This window comes from Phoca vitulina, unplaced genomic scaffold (genome assembly GCF_004348235.1).
Source record: "Phoca vitulina isolate PV1807 unplaced genomic scaffold, GSC_HSeal_1.0 scaffold2, whole genome shotgun sequence".
Taxonomy (NCBI): domain Eukaryota; kingdom Metazoa; phylum Chordata; class Mammalia; order Carnivora; family Phocidae; genus Phoca; species Phoca vitulina.
The window spans coordinates 91,634,162-91,655,577 of NW_022589705.1; the positions used below are offsets into that span (position 1 = coordinate 91,634,162).

Consider the following 21,416-nt stretch of genomic DNA (forward strand, 5'->3'; position numbering starts at 1 on the left):
TCCCTCTCTTGCTGTGTCTCTGTAAAATAAGTTAATAAAATCTTTTTAAAAAATTGCTTTGGCTATTCAGGGTCTTTTGTGGTTCCATACAAGTCTTAAGGTTGTTTGTTCTAACTCTGTGAAAATTGCTGTTGGTATTTTGATAGGGATTGCATTGAATGTGTAGATTGCTTTGGGTGTATGGACATTTTAACAATGTTCTTCCAATCCATGAGCATGTAATATCTTTCCATTTGTTTGTGTCATCTTTAATTTCTTTCATCAGTATTTTATAGTTTTCAGAGTACTGGTCTTTCACCTCCTTGGGTAAGTTCATTCCTAGGTATTTTATTATTTTTGGCATGACTGTAAATGGGATTGTTTTCTTAGTTTCTCTTTCTGCTGCTTCATTATTAGGGTATAGAAATGCAAAGGATTTCTGTCCATGGATTTTGCATTCTGTGACCCTACTGAATTCATTTATCAATTCTAGTAGTTTTTTGGTAGAGTCTTTAGGGTTTTCTATATATAGTATCATGTCATTTGCAAATAGTGAAAGTTTTACTTCTTCCTTACTAGTTTGGATGCCTTTTATTCCTTTTTCTTGTCTGATTACAGTGGCTAGGACTTCCAGTATTATGTTGAACAAAAGTGGTGAGAGTGGACATCTCTGTCTTGTTCCTGATCTTAGGGAAAAAAACTCTCAATTTTTCACCACTGAATATGATGTAGTTGTGGGTTTTTCATATATGTGGGTTTTTTATTATGTTGAGGTACATTCCCTCTAGACCTACTTTGTTGAGTGTTTTTATCATGAATGGATGTTGTACTTTGCCAAATGTTATATATTTGCATATATTGAAATGATTATATGGTTTTTATTTTTTCTTTCATTGATGAGATGTCTCATGTTAATTGATTTGTGACTATTGAGCCACACTTGCATCCCAGGGATAAATCTCATTTGATCGTGGTGAATGATTTTTTTAATACATTGTTGGATTTGGTTTCCTAATATTTTGTTGAGGATTTTTGCATCTATGTTCATCAGAGATACTGGCCTGTAGTTCTCTCTTTTTGGTCATGTCTTTATCTGGTTTTGGTATCAGGGAAATGCTGGCCTCATAGGATGAATTTGAAAGTTCTCCTTCCTTTTTTATTTTTTGGAATAGTTTGAGAAGAACAGGTATTAACTGTTCTTTAAATGTTGGTAGAATTCACCTGTGAAGCTGTCTGATCCTAGACTTTTGTTTGTTGGGAGCTTTTTGATTATGATTTGATTTCATTGCTGGTAACTGGCTTGTTCAAATTTCCTCTTTCTTCCTGTTTTTCCACGTTTCTAGGAATTTATTCATTTCTTCTATACTGTCCAATTTGTTGGCATGAAATTTTTCATAATATTCTCTTACAATCCTTTGTATTTCTATGGTGTCAGTTGTTATTTCTCTACTTTCATTTTTTATTTTGAGTCCTCTCTCTCTCTCTCTCTCAGTCTGGCTAAAGATTTATCAATTTTGTTGATTTTTTTCAAATAACCAGTTCCTGGTTTCATTGATCTGTTCTATTGGAGGTTTTTTGTTTTTTTGTTTGTTTGTTTCTATTTTATTTATCTCTGCTCTCATCTTTTTTATTTCCTTCCTTCTACTGATTCGAGGTTTTAGTTGTTCTGTTTCTAGCTTCTTTAGGTATAAGGTCAGGGTTTTTATTTGAGATTTTTCTTGCTTCTTGAGGTAGTCCTGTATTGCTATAAACTTCCCTCTCAGAACAGCTTTTGCTGTATACCAAAGATTTTGGACCATTGTGTTCTCATTTTCATTTGTCTCCACCATTGTTTTTTTAATTAATAAACTTCTTTTTTAAATTTAATTTTATTATGTTATGTTAGTCACCATACAATACATCATTAGTTTTTGATGTGGTGATCCACGATCCATTGTCCATTGAATAAACTTCTGATGAGACCTTTGGTGGTGAACAGACTATGGTGGTCCCCATGATCTCCACACCCTGTCATTCACACACTTGTATGATCCCGCTGTATGGGCAAGACCTGCAGTTTGCTACTAACGGAATATGGCAAAGGTGATGACATATATGTGATTACATGTTTGTAAGTACTTTAGATTTTAGTGGCCATCTTGCTGGAGTCTGTCTCTCCCTTAGTCACTTGAAGGAAGTAAGCAGTCATTTGGGGTATCTCATATGGCAAAAAACAGTGAGTGGCTTCTAGAGTCTAGGGGTGACCTCTGGCTAGCAAGGAACTGAAGCCCTCAGTCTACAACCTCAAGAAACTGAATTCTGCCAATGACCTGAGTTTGGAAGTAGACTTTTCCCCAGTCAAGACTCAGATGAGACCACAGCCCCACAGTTCGATTGCAGGTAAGCTATTCTCAGACTCCCGATCCACAGAAACTGTGAGATAATAAATGTGTATTGTTTTAAGCCATTAAGTTCACTGTAATGTTGTCACCCAGTAATGGATAATCAACACACTCTTCCATCAAAGCTGCTCGCATATAACACATGGGTCGTGATGCCTACCCATGTCCTGAGAAGCCCAATCCAAACTGCCTGTGTAGATATTTGCCTTCTTTGCAAGGATTCAAGACACCTGTAAGACCCCTTCCTCCACTGATCATAGGTGAGGTCTTTGGTACCAAGAGAGGCTATGGTTGAAGAGAAGGGAAAGCCTCCAGCTCCAGCTCCCTCCTCCAACAGGCATCATGGCCCCAAGCTGTGCTTTGGTGTCATGAGTACAGATTCACCAGGGACAGTATGACCAATTGTTGGCATTTACTACACACAGACATTGTGTGTTAGGGCTTTGAGAAATTTTTAAAGATGTTTTTTCCTCCCTTTGATATTTATTTCACCTGAATGAGAATGTTGGCAAGTGTTTCTACATCCAGGATTAACCGTTGTTGGTGCCAGAAAGAAAGCAACATTTTGGATTTGGATACTAAGCAAGACTGTTCTAAGCTTCCTTATCCTTCTCGTGTGGGCTGAGCACTGACTTAGCATCTCCTTAATCAGCAAAAGAGAATTCACCAAAGGACACAGCACCCCAGGGTTACTATATGCTTTTTATATAACTAATGACAGCGTTTATAATCTTCAGGGAGCATGGGAAAGAGAAAAACTTCTTATCAAAAAACATCAAGGACCCATGAAAGCCATCTTCCACATGATACCACATCACGGGGACCCCCTAGTCCTCCACACGCTTCATATAGAGCAAGGTGTCATTGCGGAGGATGTCATGCTCACAGCTCACCAGGAAGGCTGGAGGAAGCTGAGCGATGGTCTCATCATCCCTTAGCAGAGGGGTATTTGCTACATCCAAAAGATGTCCATTTTCCAGGTAGGCAGCCTCATTAAAAGGGCCGGGAAACAGAGGTTTGTAGCCTGGCTTCTTGAATCTCCTGGGTATGTTGTCAGGGCTGAGCCACTTTCGGTACTTTCTCCAGACTTCCAGGGGTATGAAAGCACCATTCAAGATGGCATCCCACCAGTGAAAGTTGATAACCATATATTTGAACATACATATCATCATGAACTCCCGGGAGAGGAACGGGATGTTTCGGTTCTGCCAGTGGGACGGCAACTGCAAATTGATGACCTGAGTCACTGGATAAATCAGGACCTGGGCCCTGATCTGGGGAAGATCTGATCTTCCCACCAGGGACTGGGTGACGGAGGCCACACTCGCACCCCCAGTGCTGTCTCCACAGATCACGACCTGGGAGGGGTCCACCCCGTAGGTTTTCAGGGCCTTCAGGAAGTGAATGGAGGTGTTCAGGCAGTCTTGGGAAATTCTGGGGTAGTGGTGATCAGGAAGCTGGCGGTACCCGAGGAACAAGCAGGGAACAAAAGCATAGCGGTGTGGACTGCTGTTTGGGAGCCATTTTAACTGTGTCCTTGACTCCTCCTTGCAATACTGTCTCTGACTAAATCCCCAGAATGGCCCTGTGAGGTAAGGATTTTTATCCCCCTTTTTTTTTCTTTCTCAGATGAGGATGTGAAAAGCCTCTCCTTTGTCTTCTGGGTGGAGATTCTGGACTCGAACTCTAGGCTCTGTCTGCTGTCCAGAGATGCAGACACTCCGCATAAGATTATGCAACTCAAAAGCTATTTGAAATGGAAGCAAAACAACCAGGAACTCCAGGAAATTCGTTCGTCCCACTGGCTGTCTGGAGAGAAAGCGCTGAGGGAACTAAAGCTCAAATGAAGGGGAAGTTCCTTTCAGGAAAAAAAATTTTTTTTCATCAAAAATCTAATGACCAAGGTTTGTTCTTGCCCAATGACTTAAGAAGCTGCCTTCTCTTCGGGGTTTGCGGAAGAGGGAGCGGGTCGGGGGGCGCCCTGAGGGTGACAGTGTAGGAAAGGTTAGCAGGCAGGTAACAGATGCTGCCCTGGTGGTGGACAGAATCCGGACGGCTGCTCTGAGTAAGCCCCCAAAGTGTGTCTCTTCGTGGGAATTCAAGGGCAAAGAAAAAGGACTTTAAAATGAATTTCTAGATGTGTAAATTACAGTAAAGTATTATTCAGCCATCAGAAAGAAGGAAATCCTTTTAGAGAGAGAGAGCATGAGAGCAATGGTGGGAGAGGCAGAGGGAGAAGGAGAGAGAATCTTAAGCAGGCTCCACGCCCAGCACAGAGCCTGACACGGGGCTCGATCTCACAACCCTGAGATCATGACCTGAGCTGAAATCAAGAGTTGGATGCTTCATGGATTGAGCCACCCAGGCGCCCCCTGGGTCTTTTCAGCTATCCAGAATTTCCTGCAAGGTATTCATACAGGCGTTTGTTAATACTTTTATGTGTTCAGGAGTATTTTCATTACCACAAAGGCCTTCTCAGATGTAAAGTCTGACAGAAACTGTATCAGTGGGGTTTCAGACCCAATGCTAAGCCGGTCAGGAAGTATGTCGAGTACTGGAAAGACGCTGCCTTCCTCAATCTCATCAAGAAGACTGGAGATGCTAAGTAAGCTGCTTTAAGTCACACAGATGCACTGTCTCCTCAGCCTGGGGGCAGCCAAGGTTGGAGAGGCCTTGAGTGTCGAGGTTGAATCTAAAAGAGCGGTTTTTAGTTTCTCTCACTTGCCTTCTCGAAACTGTTGCCCAGTGTCTTCTTGTGTCTTGAGACACTCCAGGAATTGGTCCCTGCAGCTAGTTAGTTGGTTGTTGTAACAACACAGTACACACGTGCAGAATCATCACTGCAAACAACAGCCAGGACCTTGACCATAACCTTCAGCCAGCCCTGTAATATCCCCACCAGCATCTCATCTCACTGCCTTCCTCATCTGAGGAAACAGTTACTTTGAATCCTGTATCCAACCATCATCCCTTTTCCTTCCTTTTTATATAGGTTTATAATGTCTATGCATATTCCTTATAAATACTCTTTTGATTTTGTTTTTGACTTGATAAAAAGAGTCTCAGGCTTTATGTAATTTTTTGGAAAACTTTTCACTTAATTTTATACTGCTAAGATGCATTCCATTCTGGTGTGTCCTCCCAGTTCATTTATTTAAATAGCTATGTAATGTTAATAAAAGAAAGGATAAGAACCATATGATCCTGTCAATGGATGCAGAAAAAGCATTTGACAAAATACAGTATCCTTTCTTTTTTTTTTATTTTTTTTCAAAGATTTTATTTATTTATTTGACAGAGAGAGCACAAGCAGGGGAGCGGGAGAGGGAGAAACAGGCTCCCCACTGAGCAGGGAACCTGATGCGGGGCTTGATCCCAGGACACTGGGATCATGACCCAAGCCGAAGGCAGACGCTTAACGAACTGAGCCACCCAGGCACCCCTACAGTATCCTTTCTTAATAAAAACCCTCAACAAAGTAGGGATAGAGGGAACATACCTCAACATCATAAAGGCCATATATGAAAGACCCACAGCTAATATCATCTTCAATAGGGAAAAACTGAGAGCCTTTCCGCCACAATCAGAAACAACACAGGAGGGGTGTCTGGGTGGCTCAGTCATTAAGCATCTGCCTTCAGCTCGGGTCATGATCCCAGGCTCCTGGGAACAAGCCCCGCATCGGGTTCCATGCTCAGCGGGGAAGCCTGCTCCTCCCTCTCCCACTCCCCCTGCTTGTGTTCCCTCTCTCGCTGTGTCTCTCTCTGTCAAATAAATAAATAAAATCTTGAAAAAAAAGAAACAAGACAGGAATGTCCACTCTCCCCATTACTATTTAACATAGTACTGGAAGTCTTAGCCTCAGTAATCAGAAAACAAAAAGAAATAAAAGGCATACAAATTGGCAAGGAAGAAGTCAAACTTTCACTATTTGCAGATGACATGATACTCTATGTATAAAACCTGAAAGACTCCACCAAAAATTGCTAGAACAAATACATGAATTCAGCAAAGTTGCAGGATATAAAATCAATGTGCAGAAATCTGTTGCATTTCTACACACCAATAATGAAGCAACAGAAAAAGAAATCAAGGAATTAATCTCATTTGCAATTGCACTAAAAACAATAAGATACTAGGAATAAACCTAACTAAAGAGGTAAAAGATCTGTACTCTGAAAACTATAGAACACTTATGAAAGAAATTGAAGAGGACACAAAGAAATGGAAAAGCATTCCATGCTCATGTATTGGAAGAACAAACATTGTTAAAATGTCTATACTACCCAAAGCAATCTGCACAGTTAATGTAATTCGTAACAAAACACCAACAGCATATCTCACAGAGCTAGAACAAACAATGCTAAAATTTGTGTGGAACCACAAAAGACCCTGAATAGCCAAAGAAATCTTGAAAAAGAAAGGAAAGCTGGTGGCATCACAATCCCAGACTTCAAGCTCTATTACAAAACTGTAGTCATCAAGACAGTATGGTACTGGCCCAAAACCAGACACATAGATCAATGGAACAGAACAGAGAACCCAGAAATGGACCCACAACTCTATGGCCAACTCATCTTTGACAAAGCAGGAAAGAATATCCAGTGGAAAAAAGACAGTCTCTTCAACAAATGGTGTTGGGAAAACTGGACAGTCACATGCAGAAGAATGAAACTGGACCACTTTCTTATACCATACACAAACATAAGTTCAAAATGGATGAAAGACCTAAATGTGAGACAGGAAACCATCAAAATCCTAGAGCAGAACACAGGCAGCAACCTCTGTGACCTCGGCCATAGCAACTTCTTACTAGACACATCGCTGGAGGCAAGGCAAATAAAAGCAAAAATGAACTATTGGAACTTAATCAAGATAAAAAGCTTCTGCACAGCGAAGCAAACAATCAACAAAACTAAAAGGCAGCCTACAGAATGGAAGAAGATATTTGTAAACGACATATTTGATAAAGGGTTAGTATCAAAAATGTATATAGAACTTACCAAACTCAACACCCAAAAAACAAATAACCCAGTTAAGAAATGGGCAGAAGGCATGAATAGACACTTTTCCAAAGAAGACATCCAGAATTCTTACAGACACATGAAAAGATGCTCAATATCACTCATCATCAGGGAAATACAAATCAAAACCACGATGAGATACCATCTCACACCTGTCAGAATGGCTGAAATTAACAACACAAGAAACAACAGGTGTTGGCGAGGATGTGGAGAAAGAGAAAACCTGCTGCACTGTTGGTGGAAATGTGAACTGGTGCAGCCACTCTGAGAACAGTCTGAAGTTTCCTCACAAAGTATCCAGCAATTGCACTCCTAGGTATTTACCCAAAGGATACAAAAATACAGATTCAAAGGGGGTACGTGCACCCAGATGTTTATAGCAACAGTATCAACAATAGCCAAACTATGGGAGAGAGCCCAAATGTCCATCTACTGATGAATGGATAGGGAAGATGTGGTATATATATACACAGGAGAATATTATTCAGCCTTAAAAAGGAATGAAATCTTGCCATTTGCAATGACATGGTTGGAGCTAGAGAGTATAACACTAAGTGAAATAAGTCAGTCACAGAAAGACAAATACCATATGATTTCTCTCATATGTGGAATTTAAGAAACAAAACAAATGAGCAAAGGGAAAAAAAAGAGAGAGAGGCAAACAGAAACAGACTCTTAATTATAGAGAACAAACTGATGGTTACCAGAGGGGAGGTGGGCGGGGGGGGGGATGGGGGAAATAGAGGATGGGGATTAAGGAGAGCACTTGTCGTGATGAGCACCAGGTGATGTATAGAAGTGTTAAATCACTATATTGTACACCTGAAACTAATAGTACACTGTATGTTAACTAACTGGAATTTAAATAAAAACCTTTTTTAAAAAGGAAAAAAGTCTGGTTTTTGGTCTCTTTTTTTTCCCCTTTGTTCATTTGTTTTGCTTCTTAAATTCCACATATGATTGAAATCCTATGGTATTTATCTTTCTCTGACTGGCTTATATTGCTTAGCATTACTCTCTAGCTCCATCCACATTGTTGCAAATGGCAAAATTTCATTCTTTTTAGAGAGAGGGAGGCAAACTATAAGAGACTCAATGAAAGAGAACAAACTGAAGGTTGATGGAGGGGAGGTGGGTGGGGGACGGGCTAGATGGGTGATGGGTATTAAGGAGGGCACTTGTGATGAGCACTGGGTGTTATATGTAAGTGATGACTCACTAAATTAAAAAAATTAAAAATTAAAAAAAGATGCCATTCCTTTTTATGGATAAATAATATTCCATTGTATATATATGCCACGTCTTTATCCATTCCTATATTGATGGACACTTAGGTTGCTTCCATAATCTGGCTCTTGTAAATAATGCTGCAGTAAACACAGGGGCACATATATCCTTTCAAATTAGTGTTTTCCTATTCCTTGGGTAAATACCCAGGAGTACAATTACTAGATCATGGGGTAGTTATATTTTTAATTTTTTGAGGTATCTCCGCCCTGTCTTCCACAGTGGCTGCACCAGTTTGCATTCCCACCAACAGTGCAGAAGGGTTATTTTTTCTCCACATCCTCGCCAACACTTGCTGTTTCTTGTCACTGTTTATTCACACACTCCGTGTTGATGGGCATTTGGGCTGTTTCTGGGGTTTTGCTCTTTTGAACAGTGCGGTGCCTGGGTCCATGTGTGCACATGCAAGAGTGCCTCTTGGGGGTTAGGGCCTCTCTCTCTCTTCTACAAACTAGCCTCGTGCTCCTTCCTGCCTTCTCCCACCCATGCGACACCCACTGACTTTCTCCAGCGACTCACCCAACCAACAGCAGCACAGAGTCCGTCTCCAGGACCAACAGACTGCACATGTTGTGGTAGGAGTCTGCAAGAATAGAACCGGTCCGATGTACAGGTCTGTGATTCAACAGTCTTACACAAATGGGGCACCTGGATGGCTCAGTCATTAAGCGTCTGCTTTCAGCTCAGGTCATGATCCCAGGGTCCTGGGATCGAGCCCCGCATCGGGCTCCCTGCTCCTCAGGAGCCTGCTTCTCCCTCTCCCACTCCCCCCAGCTTGCGTTCCCTCTCTCACTGTCTCTCTCTGTCAAATAAATAAATAAAATCTTTAAAAAACAACAACCAAAAAAACAGTCTTGCACAATTCACAGCGCTCACCACAGCACATACCCTTCCCAATGTCTATCACCCAGCCACCCCATCCCTCCCACCCCCCACCACTCCAGCAACCCTCTGTTTCCTGAGGAAAAAAAAAAAAAGAAGATAGCAGGAAGGGAAAAATGAAGGGGGGGAAATCAGAGGGGGAGATGAACCATGAGAGACCATGGACTCTGAGAAACAAACTGAGGGTTCTAGAGGGGAGGGGGGTGGGAGGATGGGTTAGCCTGGTGATGGGTATTAAGGAGGGCACGTACTGAATGGAGCACTGGGTGTTATACGCAAACAATGAATCATGGAACACTATATCTAAAACTAATGATGTAATGTATGGTGATTAACATAACATAAAAAAAAAAAAAAAGAATAGAACCGGTCACAGCAGGAGCCACCCTGAGTGGCCTCTAGGGATGTGGCCCCCAGCCCCCCATGCAGGGCCCAGCCCTGCTCCGCCCCCTCCCACCCATCCCCCCGGCCCCCAGGGAGAGCCCGCCAGCAGTGTTGGCTTTGTGTGTGACATTCTCTTTCTGTTCCTGTTCTTGCCTCCTCTGCAGTGACTCCGGCTGGCTCTGCCTGGGCAAAACCAAAAAGCCAGGCCACATATCAGACGCCTGACATCTGCCCCCGGCTCCTGAATGTCGGGGCCCCGATGCACCTCGGGAGTCACCAGCTGCAACGTTTCCTTTTACAGTGTGCGGGGCGGGGGGGGGGGGGGGGGGGCCGGGAAGGGGACTGAGGCGGGGGAAGGCTTGATTTGAAACCTACAAAACCAAGACCAGGGAAGGAAAGCGTGCCTGCCCCAGAATATTAATGATAATTACATACATGTGCCTGCAGATATATGTTATTAAGAAATAAGTAATGGTTGGATGGGCCCTTTCTACTAGCCAAGTGGTACCTCTGAGGTTCTCAGAGGACAAATCCATCATCAACAGTGCCAGACACAGAATGTACCAAATAAGCCTCTAATTCAGTGGTTGTCAACCTTGGCTGGGCATAGTTGTACCAGGGAGTTTTTCCAAGTCCTGATGCTCAGATGGAGCCCCAAACCAACTGAACCAGTGTCTCTGGGGTAGGGGCACGGGCAGCAGGAGTTCCCAAATCCCGCCAGACAAGGCCAGCATCCGGAGAGGTTGTGAATGACTGATCTGACCAAGAGAAGTGATGGGGGGTGCAGGCTTCATTGACACCATTTGAGGGAGGTGATGGAGGGGAGGTCAAAACGGAGTGGGGAGTGGGCAGCTCCTAAGGAGGCCTCAGCCCTGCCTGCAGATCAGCATCATCTGGGAGGAGCTCCCTTCCGCTTAGACTTAACAGGGCTGGGACCCAGGGGAGGCAAGGGAGGCACTTGCCACGGGCGCCGAGACACTCAGCAACCAAGATAAATACTACTTTAAGGAATCCAAGTAAATGCCGCAAGTATCCGCGATGTCTCAAGTAGACAAGAGCCTACTTTGCCTTTGTACAATTCTCCCACCCTGTCGGGTCCCGCCATTGGATAAACGTTGATATTGTGTTCATCATAGATTTTTTTTGCATTAATACTGAATTTTCTAAAATAGTGCATAAAAATGTTATTTATCTTGAAGACTGTGTTTCTTGGTGCCCCTTTCAAGATAGAGCCCCAGGCGACCCCCTTGCCTCCCCTATCCCTAGAGGATGTGTTCCAGCCTCTGTAGGGCTGGCTCCTCCTCATCGGTTGGTTAGGCCTGGGCTCAAATTTTACCTTTTTGGAGACGCTTTCTCTGGAAAAACTAAAGATGCTTCTGAATCATTCTCTATTCCATCTCCCCGTGCTGTCACTCTGTGAAATTACCCTACTTGTTTGTTTTCTCTTTCACTGTCCAGCCTCCTCATTGAGTAGGCTCCATGAGGGCCTTCCTTGTTCTCCACTCGGTCCCCTGTACCTGGAAGAGGGTCTGACATGAGGTAGTTACTCAGGGAATATTTGCTGAATGCGTCCTGGCTTTACTTTTAGAGATAGCATCATGGCCCACAGAAGGAAGACTAACAGTCCTAGCCGACTAATGGGGGGCCTCTGACAGGGAAGAACGATCTTGGGGCCAGTAGGTGGGAGATAGCCATTGTTAACTTCAGAAAAAGGAGAGCATCTTGGCAGCAAATAAGGCTATTGTTATTTCCACCACCAGGTGGCAGTACACCCTAATTCCAGGGAAGTCACGGGAGTCCAACCATCCGTCCATCCATTTGTGTGTTCATTCATGAACAACACATCCTTTCACCCAATTATCCACCCATCCGTATTCATGTACTCATAGAGTCATTCAAAAATGTAAAACCACAGGCAAGGCACTGGGGATGAGGCAGAAAACAAAACACAAGAGAAGCAGGAAGGTCGAGGGGGCAGGCAAGAGAAGATGGGGTCTTAGATCACAGTGGGGTTCAGAGCCCAGGAGAAATGCTTGGGTTTGGGATGTAGTGTGGGTGGAGAACAGCTAGGACTAGCCAGTGCTGTCTGTGAGTGGTGAGGGAAGAGACGAATCAGTACCCCAGTGCCATCTGTCAAAGCCCTACTGAGACACAGCTCTAGCCTCACCTTGACCAAGACTATTATAGTACAGAAAAGAACATCTCCCATATAAATTTGCATACAATCTGCTGACGTGAGCCCAAAGCCCTTAGTCTGGGCTCCCTAAAAAATCTCCAACCGATGATTCCTTTGAGTTACTCCCAAAAAGGTTCTTGTGGGAAGGATGGGCAAAGTTGTGCACATAGATGAAGTTCTTACCCAGGCTCCCCATGAACCCGCTTCCTCCAGGGAAGAAGATGATGCCTCACCGGGGGCCAGAGGATGCTGCTTTGGGCTGGAACAGCCTCACCAGTATGGTCCCAAAATACAGGTCAGTTACAGTAAGTCTAGCATCTTTCTTTATTCTTATACTGCTTTGCAATAACTGGAGAAATCTGAGCATGGAGCAAATTCCCAGCTTCTCCAATATTTTTGCCTGTTGGAGGTAAGAGAAAGAAAGGGAAACTTTAGGAGAGGTCAGGACCCATCTGGATTGTAGATGCACCTGTCATCTATAATTGCTAGGATGTTTTTGCAGTCTCCCATCTGCCTCATCCACACGGACCCTGGGCTCATCAGGAAGGACAGGCTCTGGGTTGTGTCCAGAGTGAAGGCTTGGTTTGCAGAATTTCCTCCCAAAAGACCTGGATTGAATAAGGGTAGGAATTTGCCAAAGAGCTTGACCACGTTTGGTCGGAGTGGTTGGTCACTGAACTGAACAAAGCCAATTGTCCAAGGAAACTGGCTGGCAACCCTCCTCTTTGGCTCTCTAGCCTCAGATGGCAAAAAGGGTCATCACCTGGGTCAACAACTGCCATCGCCCACCCGGAGCCTGGGCTATGATGGATTCTTAAGCCATGTTTGTATTCAACAGAAGAAAGTAACGGGATCCATTAAGGATGTCTGCTGTTGGCTCAGGAGGAGGGGGCCATGGCGCAAGGGCCATTCATTTGCCACGTGTGTATAGAATTCCATTGTTTTTAAACTAATATGGTCACTCTAACTATAAACAAATGTCTGAATATATACATGAAATATAGTTACAAGTTATATTGCATGTACTAAATGCATTTCAACCATTTTGGATCATCTCTTCCAAGGATTTCACATTAAGCACGTGTCTTTGTCATAGGGAAAACAACATGGGATGATAATAATAAAATAAGAACAGCTGACACTTATGAGTCACCTACAGCTTGCCAGTACTGGTCCAAATGGTTATGAACTAGATTAAGCCTCTCAACGACCCTTCTAAGTCAAGCACAGTTATCAGCTCCATTTTATGGATGGGGAAAACTGAGGCAAATCAAGGTCAAGTGTCTTGCCCGCCAACAGGTAAGATGCAGAACATGTGTTCTAAACCACTAAACTAGAAAGAGCTTGGATTCTGGAGTCAAGCAGATTGGAACTCAAGTTTTAGCTTATCACCAACTAACTGAATGGCCTTGGGCATGACCTTCTCTGAGCTTCCATTTCCCTCATTTATAAAATAGAATGGTGTCCATAGCCCGAGGATGAGGCTTGGGAATTAGATGTGACCACCATGTAGAGTGTCTCACTGGTGGGTCCCGGCAAGTGTGAGCTCCACCCCTTCTCTTGCTCATACCCACTGGGTCTTGTCCCAGGTCCCCTGGGATGCCCCAATGCATTCCCTCCTGAGAGACCCAAGGCTTTGATTTCTTGAAAGAGAACTCCAAACAAAACCATTATTTCCCTGCTTGAGCTGGAGGAGAACAAGGTGAGCAGCAAGGTGAAGATGACCTGCTTGGCCCCCATCTCAGGCCACCAGACCTCTGTAACAAGAGAACTCGGAACTTCACTGGCCAACTCAACTCAGCGTCAGGATGCCTCTTGTCAGTTCAGGTGGGCTCCAATGCTCACCTCCTCCCCAGCAGTTTCCCCATGCTCCCTGTACTCACCCATGGCTCACACTGTTTCCTGGAGCCCTTCTACCTGCCCACCAGGTAGATGGACATTAAACTGACCTTCAGCTCCAAGCTCAAGGCCGTGTTCTCATTTACTGATGTCATCCCTCCCACTCACACTGAAGGCTGCTGCCTCCTTGAGTGCCCTAAGTTTTCTAAGCCCTAAGGTTTCTTCAGAACCCCCCAAAGTTTTATCACATGGCTATGGTCACCCATGTGTCTCCCTCCCCCAAACTGAATGCTTCTTGTCAGCATTTTGCTTGTCATCACATCTCATTCACCTCTTTTCCTCCAGCATCTAGAAGAGTAAATGTTTCAGGGATTTTGAACAAGACAGTGTGATGACAAGCCTTTCTTAGCATGACCTTCTGAAAGGTCACTAGATATGGCTAGGAAGTTAGTTTTGGTTTGCTGTGGTTTTTCCAACCATGAGTCCATAGTTCCCAGAGCTGGTAATTTAGGACAAAGGCAAGTGAAGAAAAGCTAATACTTATTATTACTTATATTGTAACTATACCATTTATAGATAACTATAATAAATATATTGCTTGTATATAAATATTATCATTATAATATTAATACTATATTACTATAGTTATGTTATAAAATTTATAATAATGTATCAGTAGTAGTATAAATGGGAGCATCAATAGGTTAGGGACACCTGAGGTCCAGAACTTTAGAGATTGAAACACTTTCACAAAATATTCTAGCAGCAGTTCCCCTTTAAAATAAAATCAATAGTGTTTGCTATATTGTTCTTTAAATCTTTTAGTAAAGCTGAAATCATTCATAACAACTCCAAAATTATTACAGAATAATTTCAGGATATATTCTGTCTTTGTCTTTGGGGACTTGACATGCATACTACCAATAATCTACTTTCATTGAGCCCTTTCTAAGTGCCCAGCACTGTGCCACGCACTTGATATGCATTTCCCAGTCAATCCCCTCATCACTCCTATAAAAAGCATCTCTTACTATCCTCATTTTTCGGAGGAAAAAAATGGAGGCTCAAAGACATCAGGCCACAAAGCTAACAAGTGGGAAACTTGGGGCTCAGACCAAGGGTTCTCCGACACCAAAAGAAGGCACCTGATTTCTAGGCCTTAAAATCTTTTTAGGGTGGGTCGCCTGGGTGGCTCAGTCGTTGAGGGTCTGCCCTCGGCTCAGGTCCTGATCTCAGGGTCCTGGGATTGAGCCCTGCGTCTGGCTCCCTGCTGAGCAGGAAGGCTGCTTCTCCCTCTGCCTCTCCCCCTGCTTGTGTTCCCTCTCTTGCTGTCTCTGTCAAATAAATAAATAAAATCTTTTTTAAAAAATCTTTTTAGGTTTTTCCTCCTCTTTAAATTTCTTATCCCTCCTGTATCTGTCTTCCAGAACCGAGTGAACCCTAACCACTTGGACATCATTATCTTCAGCAGCAGTACCCTGTGATGGGCAGTGTGTCCTGGGGGCATCCAGCCAGTGCTGGAGGGACCAGGATGGGACGTCACAAGTGTCTTCAGATCTGTGAAATGACTCGGAAACCTCTGGGAAGATGGAGTGGGAGGCCAGCAGGGGGAGCCCTCTGGAGGTGCAGCTCCTTGTCAATTGCAGACCAATGGGAAGACTTAGCTCAACTTTTTTTTTTAATCTTATTATGTTATGTTAATCACCATACATTACATCATTAGTTTTTGATGTAGTGTTCCATGATTCATTGTTTGCGTATAACACCCAGTGCTCCATTCAATACGTGCCCTCCTTAATACCCATCACCGGGCTAACCCATCCTCCCACCCCCCTCCCCTCTAGAACCCTCAGTTTGTTTCTCAGAGTCCATGGTCTCTCATGGTTCATCTCCCCCTCCGATTTCCCCACCTTCATTTTTCCCTTCCTACTATCTTTTTTTTTTTTTTTTTAACATATAATGTATTATTGGTTTCAGAGGTGCAGGTCTGTAATTCATCAGTCTTAGGCAATTCACAGCACTCACCATAGCACATACCCTCCCCAATGTCTATCACCCAGTCACCCCGTCCCTCCCACCCCCCACCACTCCAGCAATCCTCAGTTTGTTTCCTGAGATTAAGAATTCCTCAGATCAGGGGCGCCTGGGTGGCTCAGTCGTTAAGCGTCTGCCTTTGGCTCAGGTCATGATCCCAGGGTCCTGGGATCGAGCCCTGCATCGGGCTCCCTGCTCAGCGGGAAGCCTGCTTCTCCCTCTCCCACTCCCCCTGCTTGTGTTTCCTCTCTCGCTATGTCTCCCTCTGTCAAATAAATAAAATCTTTTAAAAAAAAGAATTCCTCAGATCAGTGAGATCATATGATACATGTCTTTCTCTGATTGACTTACTTCACTTAGCATAATACCCTCTAGTTCCATCCACATCATTGCAAATGGCAAGATTTTGGGGTTTTGATGGCTGCATAATATTCCATTGTATATATATACCACATCTTCTTTATTCATTCATCTGTTGATGGACATCTTGGCTCTTTCCATAGTTTGGCTATTGTGGACATTGCTGCTATAAACATTCGGATCCCTACATTTGTATCTTTGGGGTAAATACCCAGTAGTGCAATTGCTGGATCGTATGGTAGCTCTATTTTCAACTTTTTGAGGAACCTCCATACTGTTTTCCAGAGTGGCTGCACCAGCTTGCATTCCCACCAAAAGTGTAGGAGGATTCCCCTTTCTCCGCATCCTTGCCAACATCTGTCGTTTCCTGACTTGTTAATTTTAGCCATTCTGACTGGTGTGAGGTGGTATCTCATTGAGGTTTTGATTTGGATTTCCCTGATGCCGAGCGATGTTGAGCACTTTTTCATGTGTCTATTGACCATTTGGATGTCTTCTTTGGAAAAATGTCTGTTCATGTCTTCTGCCCATTTCCTGATTGGATTATTTGTTCTCTGCGTGTTGAGTTTGATAAGTTCTTTATAGATTTTGGATACTAGCCATTTATCTGATATGTCATTTGCAAATATCTTCTCCCATTCTGTCAGTTGTCTTTTGGTTTTGATGACTGTTTCCTTTGCCATGCAAAAGCTTTTTATCTTGATGAAGTCCCAATAGTTCATTTTTGCCCTTGCTTCCCTTGCCTTTGGCGATGTTTCTAGGAAGAGGTTGCTGCGGCTGAGGTTGAAGAGGTTGCTGCCTCTGTTCTCCTCTAGGATTTTGATGGACTCCTATCTCACATTTAGGTCTTTCATCCATTTTGAGTCTATTTTTGTGTGTGGTGTAAGGAAATGGTCCAGTTTCATTCTTCTGCATGTGGCTGCCCAATTTTCCCAACACCATTTGTTGAAGAGACTGTCTTTTTTCCATTGGACATTCTTTCCTGCTTTGTCAAAGATTAGTTGACCATAGAGTTGAGGGTCCATTTCTGGGCTCTCTATTCTGTTCCATTGATCTATGTGTCTGTTTTTGTGCCAGTACCATACTGTCTTGATGATTACAGCTTTGTAATAGAGCTTGAAGTCCGAAATTGTGATGCCACCAGCTCTGCTTTTCTTTTTCAACATTCCTCTGGCTATTCAGGGTCTTTTCTGGTTCTATACAAATTTTAGGTTTATTTGTTCCATTTCTTTGATAAAAGTTGATGGTATTTTGATAGGGATTGCATTAAATGTGTAGATTGTTCTAGGTAGTATTGACATCTTCACAATATTTGTTCTTCCAATCCATGAGCATGGAATGTTTTTCCATTTCTTTGTGTCTTCCTCAATTTCTTTCATGAGTATTTTATAGTTTTCTGAGTACAGATTCTTTGCCTCTTTGGTTAGATTTATTCCTAGGTATCTTATGGTTTTGGGTGCAATTGTAAATGGGATCGACTCCTTAATTTCTCTTTCTTCTGTCTTGTTGTTGGTGTATAGGAATTCCATTGATTTCTGTGCATTGATTTTATATCCTGCCACTTTACTGAATTCCTGTATGAGTTCAAGCAGTTTTGGGGTGGAGTCTTTTGGGTTTTCCACATAAAGTATCATATCATCTGCAAAGAGTGAGAGTTTGACTTCTTCTTTGCTGATTCTGATGCCTTTTATTTCTTTTTGTTCTCTGATTGCTGTGGCTAGGACTTCTAGTACTATGTTGAACAGCAGTGGTGATAGTGGACATCCCTGCCGTGTTCCTGACCTTAGGGGGAAAGCTCCTTTTCCCCACTGAGAATGATATTCGCTGTGGGTTTTTCATAGATGGCTTTTATGATATTGAGGTATGTACCCTCTATCCCTATACTCTGAATCAGAGTTTTAATCAAGAAACGATGCTGTACTTTGTCAAATGCGTTTTCTGCATCTATTGAGAGGATCATATGGTTCTTGTTCTTTCTTTTATTAATGTATTGTATCACATTGATTGATTTGTGGATGTTGAACCAACCTTGCAGCCCAGGAATAAATCCCACTTGGTTGTGGTGAATAATCCTTTTAATGTACTGTTGGATCCTAGTGGCTAGTATTTTGGTGAGAATTTTTGCATCCATGTTCGTCAGGGATATTGGTCTGTAGTTCTCCTTTTTGATGGGGTCTTTGTCTGATTTTGGGATCAAGGTAATGCTGGCCTCATAAAATGAGTTTGGAAGTTTTCCTTCCATTTCTATTTTTGGTACAGTTTCAGAAGAATAGGTATTAATTCTTCTTTAAATGTTTGGTAGAATTCCCCTAGGAAGCCATCTGGCCCTGGGATCTTGTTTGTTGGGAGATTTTTGATTACTGCTTCAATTTCCTTAGTGGTTATAGGTCTGTTCAGGTTTTCTATTTCTTCCTGGTTCAGTTTTGGTAGTTTATACATCTCTAGGAATGCATCCATTTCTTCCAGATTATCTGATTTGCTGGCATATAGTTGCTTATAATGGTTTGTATTTCTTTGGTGTTGGTTGTGATCTCTCCTCTTTCATTCATGATTTTATTTATTTGGGTCCTTTCTCTTTTCTTTTTGATAAGTCTGGCCAGGGGTTTGTCAGTCTTATTAATTCTTTCAAAGAACTAGTGCCTAGCTTTGTTGATCTGTTCTACTGTTCTTTTGGTTTCTATTTCATTGATTTCTGCTCTGACCTTTATTATTTCTCTTCTCCTGCTGGGTTTAGGCTTTATTTGCTGTTCTTCCTCCAGCTCCTTTAGGTGTAGGGTTAGGTTGTGTATTTGAGACCTTTCTTGTTTCTTGAGAAAGGCTTGTATTGCTGTATACTTTCCTCTTAGGTCTGCCTTTGCTGCATCCCAAAAATTTTGAACAGTTGTCTTTTCATTTTCATTTATTTCCATGAATTTTTTTAATTCTTATTTAATTTCCTGGTTGACCCATTCATTCTTTAGTAGGATGCTCTTTAACCTCCATGTATTTGAGTTCTTTCCGACTTTCCTCTTGTAATTGAGTTCTAGTTTCAAAGCATTGTGGTCTGAAAATATGCAGGGAATGATCCCAATCTTTTGGTACTGATTGAGACCTGATTTGTGACCTAGGATGTGATCTCTTCTGGAGAATGTTCCATGGGCACTAGAGAAGAATGTGTATTCTGTTGCTTTGGGATGGAATGTTCTGAATATATCTGTGAGGTCCATTTGGTACAGTGTGTCATTTAAAGTCTATTTCCTTGTTGATCTTTTGCTTAGACAATCTGTCCATTTCAGTGAGGGGGGTGTTAAAGTCCCCCGCTATTATTGTATTGTTGTCGATGTGTTTCTTTGCTTTTGTTATTAATTGCCTTATATAATTGGCTGCTCCCATCTTAGGGGCATAGATATTTACAATTGTTAGATCTTCTTGTTGGATAGACCCTTTAAGTATGATAGTGTCCTTCCTCATCTCTTATTATAGTCTTTGGTTTAAAATCTAATTTATCTGATATAAGGATTGCAACCCCAGCTTTCTTTTGATGTCCATTAGCATGGCAAATGGTTTTCCACCCCCTCACTTTCCATCTGGAGGTGTCTTTGGGTCTAAAATGAGTCTCTTGCAGACAGCATATCGATGGGTCTTGTTTTTTTATCCAATCTGATAGCCTGTGTCTTTTGACTGGGGCATTTAGCCCATTTACATTCAGGGTAACTATTGAAAGATATGAATTTAGTGCCATTGTATTGCCTGTAAGGTGACTGTTACTGTCTATTGTCTGTGTTTCTTTCTGGTCTATGTTGCTTTTAGGCTCTCTCTTTGCTTAGAGGACCCCTTTCAATATTTCTTGTAGGGCTGTTTGCAAATTCCTTTAGTTTTTGTTTGTCCTGGAAGCTTTTTATCTCTCCTTCTATTTTCAATGACAGCCTAGCTGGATATAGTATTCTTGGCTGCATATTTTTCTTGTTTAGTGCTCTGAATATATCATGCCAGTCCTTTCTGGCCTGCCAGGTCTCTGTGGATAGTTCTGTTGCCAATCTAATGTTTCTACCATTGTAGGTTACAGATCTCTTCTCCCGAGCTGCTTTCAGGACTTTTTCTTTGTCTCTGAGACTCGTAAGTTTTACTATTAGATGTCGGGGTGTTGACCTATTTTTATTGATTTTGAGAGGGGTTCTCTGTGCCTCCTGGATTTTGATGCCTGTTTCCTTCCCCAAATTAGAGAAGTTCTCTGCTATAATTTGCTCCAATATACCTTCTGCCCCTCTCTTTCTTCTACTTCTGGGATCCCAATTATTCTAACGTTGTTTCATCTTATGGTATCGCTTATCTCTCGAATTCTGCCCTCGTGATCCAGTACTTGTTTATCTCTCTTTTTCTCAGCTTCTTTATTTTCCATCATTTGGTCTTCTATATCACTGATTCTCTCTTCTGCCTCATTTATCCTAGCAGTTAGCGCCCCCATTTTTGATTGCACCTCATTAATATCCTTTTTGATTTCGACTTGGTTAGATTTTAGTTCTTTTATTTCTCCAGAAAGTGTTTCTCTAATAACTTCCATGCTTTTTTCAAGCCCAGCTAGTATCTTTAAAGTCATGATTCTGAACTCTAGATCTGACATCGTACTAATGTCCGTATTAAGTAGGTCCCTGGCAGTCGGTACTACCTCTTGTTCTTTTTGTTGAGGTGATTTTTTTCCATCTTGTCATTTCGTCCAGAGGAGAACAGATGAATGAGAGAACAAAATGCTAACAGGGTAACAATGTTCCCAGAAAATATACTCTAAACAAATCAGAAAAGACCTGAAGCCGGGGGAAAAGAAAGGGAAGAAAGAAAAAAGAAAAAGAAAAAAAAAGATAAAAACAAACAAAAACAGAAGAAAACAAAACAAAAAAACAGAATATGATCAAATATGACCAGGCTGGTACATAGATCAGTGCTAGACACTAGATTTTGGGTGTATTTTGGTCTGTTAGAAGAAAGTGCCTCCCAAAATTTTAAAGAAAGAAAAACTTATATTTGTACAAAAATAAGGGTTGATATGATGAAGGGTTGGAATATGACTGTAAAGATGAAAATTATAAAAAATTT

At 42.3% G+C, this 21,416-nt stretch overlaps 1 protein-coding gene across 1 annotated transcript; it reads right to left on the reverse strand.

Annotated features, from left to right (window-relative positions):
• Positions 1-3,052: 3,052 nt before the first annotated feature.
• AADACL4 (arylacetamide deacetylase like 4) lies at positions 3,053-14,107 on the reverse strand. The gene is given in 4 exon segments (XM_032415156.1): positions 3,053-3,831; positions 9,195-9,254; positions 12,297-12,513; positions 14,063-14,107. Coding segments are annotated over 4 exon segments (1,101 nt in total).
• Between the last annotated feature and the right edge of the window lie 7,309 nt (positions 14,108-21,416).